The following is a 17,755-nucleotide window of genomic DNA, read 5'->3' as shown; positions in this document are numbered from 1 at the left end:
CGCATGCTTTCTTTGATAAAATTGAGTGCCTATTGCACGTAAAAACTGGATCAATAACACTACCAATCAGGAATACTTTGGTACATTATTCATAACTCATCAACTTTGGTTCATCTGCTGGAATTAGAGCATCACACTCTGAATTGCAGTTGTACCATAATATCATATTTCGGTTACTAGCTAGGCTGAGAATTTTCTAAAGGTCTTTATACAGGGGACGAAAAGTTAGTTTACAAACCCATTATATAGAATTCCGAGGGAATACCATGCAGGAAAAATGTATCTACATCTACAAAAACTGCAGCAGAGAAAGACAATTAGATGCCTTGCATTGGCCTGGATTACTAACGTTCAACTGGGATTATTTTTTAACAATATGGTTTTAAACTTCCAAACACCTCGCATACACATTTAACAACCCTAGGAGTGCAGAAAATCTTATGAAATTCATAGTTTATGTGATCCTGCTAGTGGTAAATGGTTGGAGAAACACATCGACGGGTAGGGAAAATTGGGAACTTAGTTTGGATTGGATGTTTGATCAAAAAATCTTCAGCCAGGCTTTTGATGAGGAAGGGATCACCTGATGAGCACGTTTAGCAGAGTTTTGAACAGGACAGTATCGGATCCGTTGTTTGTTTATGCAGGTATAGATGATAGTTTGCATATTAAGAGCATGGGGGGTTGAGACTGGATGGATGATTGATGGAGTTGGTTGTGCAGAAGCTGTATTTTGCCCTGTGTGTATTTATCTTTCTTTTTTTTTTTGTGTATTTATTTGGTAACAAATGTGTGATTTAGGTGTTTAGAAAAACGTTCCCTTTATTAGTAAAATGCTAATCTACACCTATACTATAACTAGTGTAAAATGCAAGTTTCATTTACTGATTTAATGGTTTAGTTTTATTTTTCAATTACATCTTTACCATAAAATAGTTAAGACTATATTTTGTCTCCAAATTGGAATGCCCTTTCTAAAATTATTTAGGGCATTTGTGCAATGATGACATTGAGGTGTTAATCTGGGAAGAAATTTATTGGATTAAGTTTCCTTATGAAACAAAATAGAATTGGATTGGAGTTAATTTTAAAAGAAAAGGAAACTAAACAACAACAACTAAAGAAGCAAACGTATAGGAAATAGAAATAGGTTTGGAATGAAGCTACTGAAATATAAATAACGTTAGTGTAGATTCTTAGAATTTCAATTGAAGAATTTTGGGTGGCTGCAGGTTTGTTTTGTTTTGTTTTTTTTCTTTCCTGACAGTAGAATTAGTATTCAAGTGGACATCTTTTATATTTGCTTGGCAAAATCCTCTTTTCCAACATAAGAGATTGTAACGGTGATGAAGTTTTAATGAGCATCACAAAATGGGTAGCTTAGTCCATTATTTTTCTATTGGTATATGGTGTTTCCTTAAAAAAAGTGAAAAAGAAAGTTCCTTTCATGCTCGTAATTAAATTTAATTGAAGTATAAAGACAATTTTGTCGGATGACTTTTGGAAATTAAGTAATAATAAGAAACAAAAATTTACTTGTAGCGTCCAAGAAAATCTCTTCCTTGTGTTTTATAATATTATTATTATTTTTTCAAAAAAAGTACAAGGCTAAATATGGATATTTTCGGGAAAGATTAGCACCTCAGAAGATCGTACATTAATTATAACAGCAATTGCCCTAGTCCAGGAGTGTGATTTTTCTAGCTGCCCCATTCATAGCATGTATATCTACCTGAAAAGTGAAAAGGTTGAGGGAATAAGGGCAGGGGAAAAAGCAAAAGTGCCCTGCTGATACTGTTAAAACTTTTCTAAGAGACATGTAAATTCCCAAAAATGCATATTTTACATAACAACAACTGCACAGGACATTTTAATCAATAATACACATGTAGCATCTAGGAAAATTCTCTTTTTCCGGTCAGAAAATGTTTAGAAAAAGCGAAGACAAATCCCGTTTTAAAGTTGGAGCACCGGACGATTTATAGTGATTCTTACGATTGTCTATCATGAAATTTTAACTACCAGCTGAACTTAAAATGTAATGTTCTGTGAAATGTAATGCTTCTCTATCTTTAAAATCCAGAAATTTTTTAACACAAAGAAACTCGAGAGATTAATTTTGCATAGCTGCAGGCCCTCAGCTATCACAAATTCTTTAGAATCTCAAGTCACCAAATCGAACAAACGGCCAAAGCACCAAAATGTCACTCTGTCTGTTTCCAATGGAAGGATCATCCAAATTCCAACGGAATCATTTAAAGAATTAATGTCCACACACTAGACTTTGTCCTTTTCTCACACCTTACCTCAGCCTGTTTATTGGCTGCCAACATGTAGCCAATTAAAGAAGTTAATTAAACTTAGCAGGTTTCGATATAAGGGCGCCCTGTTACTGTTAGTGATCAAAGTATCAATTTTGATCCATGGCAAAGGTGGCAGCAAACAGTTTCAAAATGGTCTCTCGCAGGTACCACTGCTCTTGTCAGAGGTGGTACTCGCGGAATAGGCCGAGCAATCGTGGAAGAACTTGCTCCTTTGGTGCTACAGTACCACATCTGTTCCAGGAATGAAACATCTCGATCAACTCTTGCAAGAGTGGTCTTCAAAAGGGTTCAAAGCCACGGGTTCTATCTGTGATGTATCTTCAGGAGAGGAAAAAATTCGGCTGATCGAAAAGCTACCTTTGATCTTCAATGGCAAGATAAACATTCTGTAAACAATGTTGCACCATTCATAGGGAAGCCAGCAGTTGATTATACAGCACAAGAATCTTTTTGGCACATTTCCACCAATCCTGAACCTAGTTTCCATTTCTCCCAACTTGCTTATCCCCTTCTGGAAGCATCTGGGGCTGGAATTATGTTCATTTCATCTGTTGCAGGTATAGTAAGACTGCAATGATGGTCAGTTTATGAAGAAACTAAAGCTGCAACAAATCACCTCACGAAGAATTTGGCTTGGGAATGGGCTAAAGATAATATTCGTGTCAATTCTGTTGCACCTTGGTTTGTTAGAACCCTAATGGTTGAATATTTGATCAATGAGCCAGAGTTCTTGAAGAAGAGTCGAAAACTCCGTTCAGGCGAGTTGGAGAACCAGAAGAAGTTTCATATATCCCTAGTTGCTTTCCTTTGTCTCCCTGCTGCTTCTTGCATCACTGGACAGGTTATAGCTGTTGATGGAGGATTAACTGTGATTGGTTGCAAATGGGACTAATTAATTGAAATTCACCCTAATAATCTGTGAATTTAATGTTTCGGCTGGCCAATGTATTCTCTATTTTTTTCCCAACAAGGGAAGGATGGAAATTAAGAAACAGAGAAGGGTAGAGGGATTTGAATCTAAAACTTTTAATTCTTGGCTAATGTATTCTTTCATGTGAGCTAAGGTTCTTGTCAGGGTTAATTCCACTTTGTCTCCCCAAACTTTGAACGATTACCCACTTCAGTCCCTAAATTTCAAAATAGGACACCTAAGTTCCTAAACTTATAAATACCTCCCACTTAAGTTCCTAAACTTATAAAATGGGACACTTAAATCCCTAAATCCTTATAAAATGGAACACTTCGACCACCAACAGCATTCAGGATTTGTTAGCAATTTTCCTTAAGTGGGAGGTATTTATAAATTTAGGGATTTAAGTGTCCCATCTTGAAGTTTAGGGACTGAAGTGGGCAATCGTCCAAAGTTTGGGGGGACAAAGTAGTGTTAACCCTTCTTGTCATGTTATAGTAGTACTATGGTCATGAAATTACTGATTTATAAGATTAATTTCGATCAATCGTCTGTTGCTGTTATTGCTAGTTGTGAATTTGGATTTCCTTATGAGCACAAGCAATTGGTTTCAGACTTCCAAGTGAAAATTATGTTCTAACTTGTGGTGGGCAATAGATTTCATGGAAAATAGAGTCATAAGTCTTGCCCGTTGTAATTTCTTGTTCACGAAAAGAAATAACTTTTTGTCAATAAAAAAATGGAAGAATTTTTCTTAAAGTTTATAACATTTTTTCCCTTAAAAAAAAGAGTTTTTGAAACTTTGCTGGTCAACATTTTCTTGTAGAATTTAGGCTCGTCTTATGTTGAATTTTGTAGAAAAGATTTGAAGGAGAAATAAAAGAAACTGACGCAGTAGCTTTGGATACGTTTCCTAGGGAGCATTTAGGCATTTGAAGTTACTCCCTGGGAAACCAAGACACCAAGAAAAAAACCAAAAAAGAAATGAAAAAGAATGCAAATTGGTTGATTCCTCCATTTAGGATTTCATGGGCTGCAAATCAAACAAGAATAAATTGGCCATTTTACAACACAAGGGGATAAGTTGGCTAAACTAGTATATTAGGGTTACCAGACTTTATGCTAAATCATATACCTGTACTAAAAATAAAAATAGAAAAAGAAACAAATGTACCACTGAAAAAATAAATTCTAATATTAAAAATCATGTCTGTCTTAGTATGATTTACAAATATACCTATGATAAACATTTCGTGGTAGTAAAATAGTAAAATATATATTTTTAAAAAATGAAATGCATCATATGAAATGGAACGGAAGAGTAATTTAGATCAATTGTTAAACAAGCTATTTCTCAAATCATGAAATATGAGTTTTAACGTTCATAACTTTTCAAAAATTAAGGGATTCATAAAGAATGCTCAATTTAGAATTTTTTTCATAGCGTAAATTCCACTTTGACCATGAAACGATACATGTACTTTCACTTTAATTTTTAAATTTTAATTTTGAACACTTACCTATTTAAGTAACAAATCCATCACACTTGAGTATAGCCACTAACAAAATCATCAAAACAGACTAAATATTCTATACCACTTCGAGCATCATTTTTTTTTTTGGTAATCCAGAACATGCTCCGACATGAGCCCTTTAGACCCGAGCCGGCACACCAAACTAGAAGGAATGCCGCGGCTCCATGCAACGTTTTCTCGAGCGAGTCGCAGGGTGCTCCAGGGAGCAAATTCGATCCCGAGACCTCTGTGTCCAAAGGGACTGCTGCTGCCACTGGAATTCGAGCACCACTTGCCTATCATTCAATTAATTTTGATAATTCCACCAATGATTGTACTCAAGTAGGATAATCTAACACTTTATGGAGTAAAATGTTCAAAACTAGAGTTTAAGAACTAAAGTGAAATACATCTTAGTTTAAGGGTTCAAAGTGGAATTTATCATTTTTTTCTATAAAAAAATTAAAAATTTTAAAAATTCAAAAAAAATGCGTGTCATTATCACTTTTCCCTATTAAACTATATTATTACTATCAGTTTACCCCCTAACGTTATCTTTTAGTCACTTCATCCCCATAAGTAATTCAACTCAATATGTTAAGAAATTTTGGACAAAAATATTCTTTTACTCTATAACATTACTACATTGTTATTATCACTTGAGCGAATTGCGCGAAATGTCACTAAACTATTTCAAAGTGCCAGTTCTGGTCACTAAACTTTTTTATTAGCGCGAAATGTCACTGAACTAGTAAATATGTACCGTTTTGGTCACTCCGTGTATTTGTGCCGTCAGGAGAGACGGAAATCAACTTTTTGAGGGGCAAATTCGTCTGCACAGCCTTAGTGGGAAGAGTTTCATCTGGTAAGTGAAAGGTTTAACTGTGGGGCTTTGGAATGTTGGTAAAATTTTTGGGAATGTGGACAATGACAGTGAAAAGTATCAAAATTGATCCATTCTTCTCACAGTAATCAGTGACAAGACTCAAAGAACCGGCAAAAGACGAAGATTAGCACAGAAGAATCGGTCATCGATGACAGCGAAATGGGTGAAAAGGCAAAGGGATGAATTCATTGATCCGTACACATTATACGGTAAGAAATATTACAATCCGTACACATTTTGCTTGATTAATGGTGTTGTTTGTGTTTTGAGTATAAAGAAGTATTTAGTGAGAGTTTTTATTGGGTTTAGGGTTTGCTGAAGTGATCCAGTTGTTTAGAAAATGACATAAGAACGATTGACTTCGCTTTTTGTCGTATAAGTGGGTTGCAAGGGGTCCTACAAGAACCCTCTATCTTGTAATTTAATGAAAAAAAATAAACTTTTCAAATGCAGTTGTCTGATTCGGGTTAATTAACAAATGGGGGTTAAGTATTTTTATAAGAAGAACAGCATGTATGACAATAAAAAATGGTGATTAACAAGAATCATGTTGTTTGCCTTTGTCGTTGTTGTTGCAGTTCCTGATAGACCTGCATTTTCGATTAAACTCCACCACGGCGGTAAAATTGAGGGAGAGAAATACAAGAGTTATGTGGGTGGAGAGATTGATTATTTCGATCTTTGCCATGCTGATTTTATGTCGATTCATGAAATAAATAAAATGGTGGAAAAGTGTGGGCACAACGATACTATGTTATATTATTACATTGACCCTAGAGGGGATTTGAACCATGGACTGATGGAACTTCAAACAGATGAAGACATTATGCAATTCTGTGGTTGGGTTAATGAGTACAAGTTGATGGAAGTATACTGTCATCATTTAACAGTTGAGGAAATATATGAGTTGCAGAAGAAAAAAGAATTGGAACAGTTATCACAGACAAAGAGTTCAGTGGTAATAGAGGAGATCTTGGATGATGGTGAAATTCTTACACAACAGGCAGCAATACCTCATAGACAACGAAAAGGAGTCCAAGCTAGTAGATCAGTTGCAGCTTTAGAGTGGACACATGACCATGCTGGTGAAGATGAAGATGCATACCAAAATTCTTTTAGGAGATGTGAACAGACCAACAACAATACACAGGAGTCCGAGCCACAAATGCATAGCCAAGTTGATAATGACCCAACTCCATCAAGTCAGAATAGGAGGGACAATGACAGTTCCAGGAATAGAAGAAACAGAGATAGGAGAAAATCTCGTACGTCGGAGGCCCTTTGTGGTGCTACAAAAAGAGTTAGAAAAGGAGGTGTAGCAAATGAAGGTGTATCAAATAATGGTGCTGCAACTGAAGGTGCATCAAATGGAGGGGCAGCAGGTCAAGGTGCATCAAATGGAGGTGCAGTAGGTGAAGGTGCAACAAATGAAGGTGCAGCAACTGAACCTGTAACAGAAACTGGGGCAGCAACTGAAGCTGAAGCATGTGAAAATAGAGAAGGTGCAGCAACTGAAGCTGAAACAGAAGCTGGTCCTGAAACTGAAGCTGAAGCATGTGAAAACAGAGCGGAACACAACCCACTATTGGATGATATTGTGGAAGGGGAATTAAATAGTGATCCAGATTCAGAAGATGAAGATGTTCCTGTGAGATACACTAGTTTCAATGCTAGCAGAGATGGAACAGATCCCCATTTTCATGTTGGGCAAAAATTTGGAACCAAAAAACAGTTCAGAGATGCTCTCAGAAATTATGCAATTATAAGTGGAAGACCTGTATACATGTATACAAGTGACAAAACAAGAATAAGAGCTAAATGTGCAGATCCGTGTAAGTGGTACATTTATGCTAGCCACGTTCCTGCTTTGGGTACTGAAAACTTTGTAGTTAAAACAATTTACGATGTCCACACCAATTGCAGCCATGCTTGGAGAAACAAAAACATGACATCCAATTGGGTAGCAGACAAGTTTGAAGAGTCTGTTAGATCCAACATGAACATGCCTGTTAGGCAATTGTTACAGAGTATAGATGAGCAATATAGTTGCGAGATCACAAGAAACAAAGGTTACAAAGCACTTGCAATGGCTAAGGCTGCTATCAAAGGGTCAGCATCTCAGCAGTATATTGATGTTGGGAGGTACGCAGCAGAACTACAAAAAACTCACCCTGACACCACCATAGACATCAAGTATTCACCAAGAGCTGATCCTGAAAGTAATCCCAGATTCATGAGATTTTACTGCTGTTTGGGACCAATGAAAAAGGGATTTAGAGAGGGATGTAGGCCCCTTATTGCTCTTGATGGCTGTCACACTAAGGGGGCATATCCAGGGCAGTTGTTGATTGCTATTGGGGCAGATCCAAATAATGGTTGGTGGCCATTAGCTTGGGCAGTTGTTGAGAAGGAGGCTCGGGAACAATGGCTTTGGTTTTTGAGTTTACTGATTGGTGATCTAGAAATACCAGCAACTAGCAGTGAATACACTTTTATTTCAGACCAACAGAAGGTTTGGAGTACTGTTCTTTATCCTTATAGCATGTATTGTATAGGATAATTTTTGCAAGTGACTAAACTTAGAACTCTTTTATAGGGTCTTGATAGTGCACTGCTGGAGTTATTACCAGAAGCTGGCCATAGATATTGTGTACAGCATATGTACAGAAATTTCAAGAAAAAGCACCCTGGTGAAGTGCTTAAAGAAAAATTCTGGAGCATTGCAGCAGCATCAACAGTGGAGTTCTATGAGGCAGCTTTGGAAGAGCTTAGAGCATATGACCAGCAAGCTCACGCGTGGGTCAAGAGAGCTGCACCACCTCATCACTGGTGTAAGGCTTTTTTTCCACTTCACGTGAAATCTGACATGCTGGTTAATAATTTATCAGAGACATTTAATTCTCATATATTAAATGCTAGAGAGTTGCCAGTGATTGGGATGGTTGAGTGGATTAGACAATTCATAATGGAAAGGATATCAAATAGGGTATATTGGATGAGAAAATGTAGTGGTCCTGTGGGACCAGCAATAAAGGCTTTGATTGAGGAGAGGGAAAAGTTTTCTAGAAAGTGGAAGCCAATATCAAATGGGAAGGAGGGATATCAGGTTAGGGGACCTAAGGGGGAACAATTTGCTGTGTACTTAAGAGACAGAACCTGTACATGCAGGTTGTGGCAAATTAGTGGGCTCCCCTGCTGCCATGCAATTTCTGCCATTTTAAAAATTGGTAGGAACCCAAATGACTATGGCGATCAGTGTTATAGTAGAGATCTATTCTTTCAAATATATGAGAATGTACTATATCCAATTAGTGGAAAGTCTCTATGGCCTCAGAGTGATATTCCCATATTAGATCCTCCACTTGCATGTGTCCAACCTGGTAGGCCCAAGAAAGCAAGAAGAAAAGGTAGTTCTGAAAATAGAAGTGGTGTTCATGTGGGAACAAATAATGTGCAAAAATTAAAAAAGCATGTGATCATGCACTGTAGAAGATGTGGTCAGGCAGGCCACAATGCTGCTACCTGCAAAAGTGTTCCAGAAAATAATGGAGGTGAAGGCTGCAGTCAACCTGCTCCAGCTCCTAAACATGCTAGAAAGTCAAAGGGCACCAACAATGGCTCAAGCACAACACATGGAGCTAATTCTCAGGAGCCTGATTTTGCTCATGTGGAAGTTCAAGGATATTCTTCAAGTTGTGTCAATTCTCAGCCACATGGAGCTGAAGAGCAAACTACTTCCCATAATGACACTGGTTCACATGTTGAACGTAATGCACAAGCTGCCAGTAGTAGTACGAAAAAGCAGCAGATTAGAAAGACTAAGACACCTGTAGGCCCAAAAATTTATTTCTAATTTTATTTTTAATTTTACTATGGTAAATAGCTATTGTTAATATTTATTGTACTTGTGTACAGGTGAGGAGAGTTAGGCCTGTCAATGATACCGACCAGTCTACTACAGCGGCCAACAAACAGTCTCTCCATTCAAAGAGAAAGCTGTCTGAAATTGACAAAATAAGGATCAACACCAACTATGAGTACTTGGGCAAAGAGCCTCCATTCAAGATTGGTAGATGGGCTGGAACATCAAGGAGCAGTAGAAGTAGAAGTGGAAGATCAGATTAAAGGACTTGTTTGCATAGCTTTTGTTTGGATGTATTATATGTCTAGGACAATTCCAGATTATTTATATGTGAAACATGGCTAACTTTGTTGGCAGTTGTTTGGAATGACAGTGACAATTATCTCTTTTGTAAAGCAGCTGTTTGGAATGATAGTGATAATTATCTCTTTTGTTGTATTTGGCTTTATGTTTTCTGCATTTGTGAGCTACTTTTCTTTTGCACCACCCATATGTTGGAACTAATACTTCAGTCTTTTATTCATAAATTACAATTTCAAACATCCATGGTGTAAACAACACCAACCAAAATGAGGTGTAATAAAAACACTACAATCTCAACAAAAACAAGTTGTGTATTAAAACATTTGACAACACTGGTTTAGGATTTGAAGTACAACAATACTCTAGTAGCCATCAATTTGCAGCATTCCAAACTTCTGTCCCTTGTTAGGCCCCCAAATCCACATTGATGCATTAACAATTGTCCAGGCTATAACAAAAAGAACAATGACCATTTTTTTCACATTCTTTCTTCCAAGCTTCTCCTTCAGATTTTTTACTTTATCCTCCATTTTCTCAGCTTTCTTTTGCAACTTGAGAATTTGTTGCCGCAAAGTTTCATTCTCGGTTTCCACCCTATTTATTCTTCTTAAAAGACCGGGTATGACTTGTTTCGAACGCTCACACATGGCTTCATCATACCAATTCCAATAACCACAGCCATCAACCTACAAAAAAATTATCCAAATTCTTTTTAGCCGATAAATGTCTAAACAATTAAACATTAACCTAATTTAACGAATTTCCTATATCTTCACACACTTACCTTGCCATTAGCACATTCAACATATCTCCTTGCCGGGTTCCTATCAGTCCATGAAGTCTTCAAATTGGTTTTACTGCCACAAGAGCAGGTCGGAGTTGTTTCCTTGCCTTTTCCTCTCATGAAGCTTCAACACATTCCCAGCAAATTGCAAGTCGGAGTTCTTTTCTTAGGTATTCCTCCAATGAAGATTCAACACATTCCCAGCAAATTGCAACTTCGTATATTGTCCCTCCTACTCCATATTTGCAGAAGAAATCTATTACAGGATAAGGGTTTGCACTTCCTAATTGAACCTACGAGTTGTCTGACATTTGAGAGTGATTTATGGTGGAGAGTTTCAAGGAAAAGACTGTGCAGACGAATTTGCCCCTCAAAAAGTTGATTTCCGTCTCTCCTGACGGCACAAATACACGGAGTGACCAAAACGGTACAGATTTACTAGTTCAGTGACATTTCGCGCTAATAAAAAAGTTTAGTGACCAAAACCGGCACTTTCAAATAGTTTAGTGACATTTCGCGCAATTCGCTCTTATCACTTTATCTCTTTAAATTATAGTGATACAATTGCTTTAATTACTAACATTATTTTTTAGACATTTTATCTCATCATTAATCTAACTAGTATGGTAAAAATTTTTTAAATATATTTACCCTTTTTATATATAATTAAAAATAAAACAGTTGGAATTGTTATCCTTCCTTTTTTTTTCACTTTAAGAGATCCAAAAACATAAAAATAAACGAATTTTCTAAATTTCTTTTTTCACACTTATTAATACTAGGAAAAGAAAAAGAGATAAGAAAGAAGAAAACAAAAAATTAGATTTTGCAAAGAAAGAAAATAAAGAAAAGTCTAATATTATCGTATTACTTTAAAGTTGTTGAGATTAGAATTGAAATTTAGTAATAAACAGAAAAATGAAATAATTTTAAAATAATAAAAGTATTTAATTCTTTTTTATTTATATTTGTTTAAAAAATGAATTGAACTCTCTCTCTCTCTCTCTCTCTCTCTCTCTCTCTCTCTCTCTCCCCCTCCCCTTCCCCCTCCCCATATTTGTATTTTTTTCAATATTAATAAGATTGCCAACAAGAAAGAGATTAATACTTTGACCTTTTTCTTAATACTAAAAAGGAGAAGAGCCACTCTAAATTTTTTATTATTTTTATTATACAAAGAGTAGGGTACTTTCTTCTAAAGTTTTTTTAACTTACTAAGTTGGTTTAATGGTAGGATAAATTGCCTAAAAAATAACTCTAGGGGTAAATTGATAATGAAACTATAGTTTATGGGAGGTAAAGTGATAATAATTTTAAGGGCTAAACATGTATTTTTACTTTAATTAGCAAACTCCATCAAGTTTGACCGTTAATCTTGGGGGTAAAGTGATTTAAAGGTAACGTTAAGGGAGAAATTAACGGTAGTACCGAACGTTAAGGGGGTAAAATGATAATAATCCAAAAATGCTGAATACCCCAGCCCTTTATGCTAAGTTTGAAACCTAATGACAATCAGTGGTGTGCAACAGTGCAAGTATCTCATCGCAGGCAAAGGTCCAGCCTATAGTTTAAGGGGATAATTGCAGAAACCTCCCCTCAGGTTTTAAACAGTTGCACTTATCTCTTTAGAGATTTTGAAAATAGCACTTACCTCCTCTAGCATGAATTTGGGGTCTATAGCTAACGCAAGATAGGGTGAATTTACTTACATACCCTTAGAGTTTAAGGTTGTTTGTAAACAAATTTGGGGCAAAAAAAAATTAGGGCAATTAACAAGTTCAGGGTAACTAATTAAACAAGATTAATGGTTATTTCTTATCTGATTAAACATTGTAAGTGTACTTACAAAATGATGCAAATTGATGCTCCGATGTGGCATTATTTTGTGATTGACAGCACTTGAGAGGACAGTCCAAGTTATATATTATTTGCGTAGAAGAGAAGCATAGAAGCAAGAAAAATGTAGGGGAAAGAAACCTCCAAAAAAAGTTCCATAAAAGAATAAGTTCTAGTGGTTTTGGTTGATCTTACTTTGTCTTAAGTATTCATGAAACAAAAGGAGAAAGAAAGCAGAAATCAAGGCAAAATCTAAGGATTTTTTTTGTTAAAAATTTACGGCAATCAGGAGATAATAGGTAAGTAATCCATTGTCATCTCAATTTAATTCAAAAAGTTTCTTTAGTAAATGAGAGTTTTTGGAGTTGTTTGTACATTTTATATGCTTTAGAATCTCAAATTTCTGAACGTATATTCATTGTTTCTTCTAGTTGTTGCTACTGCACCCTAAGTGTTTCACTAATTGTTTTCATTTTTTAATGTTTTTCATTCTTTTACTAATACAGCCTTACAAGAGACTAAAAGATAACAAATGGAACAAAATTATTATCTTATTTCTCAAAAGATTTTTTTAATGGCATTTTCTCTGATATAGGCTGAATTTGCTATCAAAAAACTTAAGTTCAGGGGATGTTAGTGCTATTTTTAAAATCTCGAGGGAGGTGAATGCAACTATTACAAACCTGAAGGGAGGTTTCTGCAATTATCCCTAGTTTAAGTCTATGGGGTCGAAGGCTAGATATTTGTTATGTACAGTTCTTCTCTCTCTCTCTCTCTCTCTCTCTCTCTTCCAGTGCTTGGTGGTACATGTCTTATTTCAACCACAGTTTCTTACTGTCTTTGGCCCCAAAGAAAGAAAAATGGTTTCTTGCCGAGTTATTGGACTTGCCCCTTCCTTCTAGCAAAAGAATGTATATGATTGGTCTTCTGTCATCTTAGAAAAGGACTAGTCGCCCTTTGTCGGATGATTAAGAATAGGTTGGAATCATGAGCTATTGCATATTTTTGCTGCGTATTAACTAGTCAAAGTAGGTTAATTGCTCCAATTTGACTAGAATATTGTCTTATACAACCTTGCTTTGATACATATAACTTTGATTGACAATTAAATAAAATAAAGTGTTAATTAGCTGTCTTTGACTGAATTTATCTATTTGATATAATAAGGTATCGATATCTACTAATTCCTAACACAATTGTTATTATTTCTGAAAAAAAAAATTACCAAAATATTGGTCATGTTTTACATTTGAAATGTTTTAAAATGTTTGTCGTGTTACATAAGTCAGAATCATTTTTAGCCTATTGTCATTGTTGCCCATTCCTCTATTCATACACATTTCATATTCAAATTTAAAATTTTGAAATTTGGGAGGTAAAATTAAAAAAAAATTTACAAACATTATAATCAAAACACTATTTTTAAAATGTTGGATTCATGAAAAGCGACAAACATATTAATACAGAGAGGGAGTAGTTGATTGGAGATCTAGTTAGAATGGGTTGACTTGATCTTAGTATTGATTTTTAAATGCATGGTTACAACTATATCTTAACTACTTGTGCATACTTACACCAAAAGTGTACTATTCATATGAATATTATGGTCAAAAGTATTACATCGATTGTCATTGACGACCGTGCTCGAGTTCACCCAAATACATGCATGATCACAATTTACAAGTTACATAAATTAACATGCGGGTCCAAATGAACTCGACACTAATTGACAAAATCCTTTGAGACATTATGAAAAGAGAAAAGGACCTTAGCCATTTAAGATCGTGATGGATCTAAAATCACTATCGTATTAAATTACTGGTAATTAAAGAAGACAAATGAAGTGATAGACAACTTAAATAACACCAATTACTATTAAACAATGGTGAAAACTCCAAGAGTCTTGTATCATGACACTCAAAGCAAGATACTACTAAACTGTAAATTATTCTAGTTAAGTCTCAAAATCACAAACAAATTTCACTCACACTCAGCTCGGCAATTTTATCAATCTTTTCTTCAGCTATGGCACCTTACGACTTAAAAATGACCTCTATTAATTACTGGCAAATGTGAGACATTCAGCACTAATTTTCCACATGTCACGTTCAGATTATTGTGTTAAAAATGAAGTGATAAACACGAGCAAGTCAAACTTTGGATATGAACGTGATTCAGCAGCCAACCATTCTCACGTTCATTCCGTGAAAAGGACCTTTGTTTCTTTGGACCAATTGTCGATAGGTGATGCAAGTTCTGATCCGTGGAACCGACGAACGAGAATAATACTCCAAAGAGACACGGATCAGAACTTTTGACAATTTAACAAATTTTGTTGATCAGAATAGCCAAAGAGAATAATACGACAATATGCCAAAGAAACAATAAGATCAGAACTTGCCACGGATCAGAACTTGCATCACCTATTCATACACATGATCAATGAGAGATGAAAAAATTCATTTTGAAAAATGTGAGGGAAGAAAAAAATTCATTTTATGAAATGTGAGGGACTATGAATCGAATTATGTAAAATTTGATTTGACAATTTTACTCTTAAAAAATTATCACATGTAAGACACGTGATGGATTCCAACTAAAAACTAGTCAGAAACCTAGATAAGGAGCAAATTTGATCAATGTGAATTTGTAAGGGATATAAAATTATACTTTTAAATGTGAGGAACGAAAAAAGTCAATTCACAAAAAAATATGAACGTTTTGAATGATTTTTCCTTTTTTTTTAAGTGGAAAGTCTTGAACCCATGAGTCGATAACTTTCTATTACAGTTCATCACATCTTATCACATAACCTAACCCTTCTCGATAAAATGGGATGTTGCATTATCTTAACAAGTCATTTGCCAAAAATCTCTATATCAAGATCAGGCATTTGACATCTTGAGGCTCATCCCACCATCAATCATGGAAAGTACCGTAGGAAAAATTAGTTCAAGATGGTCTCTATCTGGAATGACAGCTCTGGTCACCGGTGGAACTCGAGGAATAGGGTGTGCAATCGTGGAGGAACTAGCCGGACTGGGAGCAAAAGTGCACACTTTTTCAAGAAAAGAATCAGAACTGAATGAACGGTTGCAAGAGTGGTCCTCCAAGGGATTCAAAGTCACCGGTTCGGTCTGTGATGCATCTTCAAGAGAGCAAAGAACTCAGCTCATCGGAGAGGTCTCTTCCATCTTCAATGGGAAGCTCAATATCCTCGTCAACAATGTTGGAACAGGTGTATTCAGGCAAGCTGAAGCGTTCACTGCTGAAGAGTATAATATGATTATGTCTACAAATCTTGATTCTGGTTATCATTTCTCTCAACTCGCTTATCCGCTTCTGAAAGCATCTGGGATTGGGAACATCGTGTTCATGTCCTCAGTCGCAGGCCTGGTACATGTTCACCATTTATCTGTTTATTCAATGACAAAAGGTGCAATGAATCAACTCACCAAAAATCTGGCTTGTGAGTGGGCTAAAGATAAAATTCGGGTTAATTCTGTTGCGCCATGGTATATTAGAACCTCATTAGTTGAAGAGAAATTGAGTGACAAAGAATACGAGGAGAGGGTAGAATCAAGAACTCCTATGAGACGAACCGGAGAACCAGAAGAAGTCTCCTCCCTGGTTGCTTTCCTTTGTCTGCCGGCTGCTTCCTATATCACTGGGCAAGTTATCGCTGTGGATGGAGGAATGACTGTCTATGGATTTGAATAGGAGAATAGCTGAGTGGACCATATACCTTATCAAGGCAAATGTTTACTTTCCAGCAAAAATTTGAAGTTCTTTGTTTTCTCTGTTTTGCCGATATCCGTACCATTTAATTCTATTTTCTGTAGGGCATGTTCTGCATCTTGTTTGCTTGGTAATTTGGTAGATAAAAGCTTTGGCTGACAATACTAAGAATAGCTTTTGGGCTGATACGTCCATGGTCATAACACTAAAAAATTCTATCCATTCTTAGCAGGGACGGAGCCAGAAATTTATTTTTGAGGGGGCTGAAGTGTATTAAAATTTTTTTTTGTGACGAAATAAATATATTTAATAAGTAAAATTTAGAATCAATAATTATAAAAATAATAAAAACATATAATTATACATACCCAAAAATTTGTTATTGATTAACACTTGAAGTATTGGTAGTTGTTGCACTCGAATAACGAAGAGGAGGCAATTGCATTCTGCGAGTCTTCATCCGTTGAAAACGCTGCAATATTTGCTCATTTTCAATTGTTACAAAAATATCCTTCTCGATGTATACAACCAGACAGTCATTCATCCACTCGTCTTCCATTTTGTTGGGCAAATCAGTCTTGACAATATTCAAAGTTAAGCCTTCAAGAGTTCTTTTGATATGCCAACTTTACTTTATGCAATGTTAGATGGAAAGATAACGTAATATGCAATAATTTTATGATCATTATATTTCTTGTGTGAAGCATCAAACAATGTAAAAAACAAATTTATAATTATAGCTATCCTCTCATAAAGTAAGCGATGCGGGCGATGATAAGTGGTCATCACGACCGGATCATGAAGTATACGTACGAAACAAATCCAGCAGGAAGACTCTCCTCCTTCGCTTGCAGTTTTGCAGCTTGATGATAACAAATTCAGAGTCACAGAGGGCTTCAAACCACAAGAAGAAATGGTTACGCAGATAGACCGCAGATTTCATCACTCCACCCAGGGACGGAGCCAGAAATCAATCCCCTATATATAGGGGGTTTTCCGGCGGCTTGGGGGGGGCTTAAGCCCCCACCAGCCCCCCCTTAAATCCGTGGCTGATTCTTAGGCTCTTAAGAATTGGAATCTATGGTTTCAAACTTGGATTTTATTTTTTTTAATTAAATTGTCCTATATTATTTTAGGAGAAGCAGAGGAATTTGTTCCCATTGTTGGGGAGAAGTAGCTTTAACTCCTCCATTGTCCTGGCAGACAAGACTCCAATACTTTGTTGGGACTTGGGATCACCTGTGCCCAAATTAAAGCTTTTCACTTGGGAAGCTGTTAAGAAAATTGATTTATTTCTTTTTTGATAATCATTTTGAGGATGGTTGGTGAAATTCATGTAACGTAAAAGACACAAAATTTCAGTTTTTACTGTAAAAAAAACAATCGTGGAAAAAGAAAGGTAAACATCATATGTGCTTTAATTAGTAATGTTGGTTGAACTAAAGACTTTCAACATATTTTTAGTGGATGAATGTTACTTTTCTTGAATTTTATGTCGTTATTTGAAAATACTTCACACTGCAGCAATTTTAGACTCCCAACTTAAGCTGGTATTTTTTATTTGAGCTCAATGTCTCGGCCCGAAGACGCGCCCATTG

General features: G+C 35.9%; 1 protein-coding gene across 1 annotated transcript; it reads left to right on the top strand.

The window, feature by feature from the left end:
* Window positions 1–15,212: 15,212 nt before the first annotated feature.
* Window positions 15,213–16,321, top strand: LOC113769591 (tropinone reductase homolog At5g06060-like). The gene has a single exon (XM_027314093.1). It carries the CDS (start codon window positions 15,345–15,347, stop codon window positions 16,137–16,139), a length of 795 nt encoding a protein of 264 aa, XP_027169894.1. The 5' UTR covers window positions 15,213–15,344; the 3' UTR covers window positions 16,140–16,321.
* Window positions 16,322–17,755: the final 1,434 nt, after the last annotated feature.

The sequence above is a fragment of the Coffea eugenioides genome, chromosome 4 (assembly GCF_003713205.1).
Source record: "Coffea eugenioides isolate CCC68of chromosome 4, Ceug_1.0, whole genome shotgun sequence".
Classification (NCBI taxonomy): domain Eukaryota; kingdom Viridiplantae; phylum Streptophyta; class Magnoliopsida; order Gentianales; family Rubiaceae; genus Coffea; species Coffea eugenioides.
This window is presented reverse-complemented; position numbering and strand designations above follow the sequence as displayed.

Bases quoted from the DNA above. Each gene is read 5' to 3' on its own strand.
- LOC113769591 (XM_027314093.1), top strand. From the start codon at position 15,345: ATGGAAAGTACCGTAGGAAAAATTAGTTCAAGATGGTCTCTATCTGGA.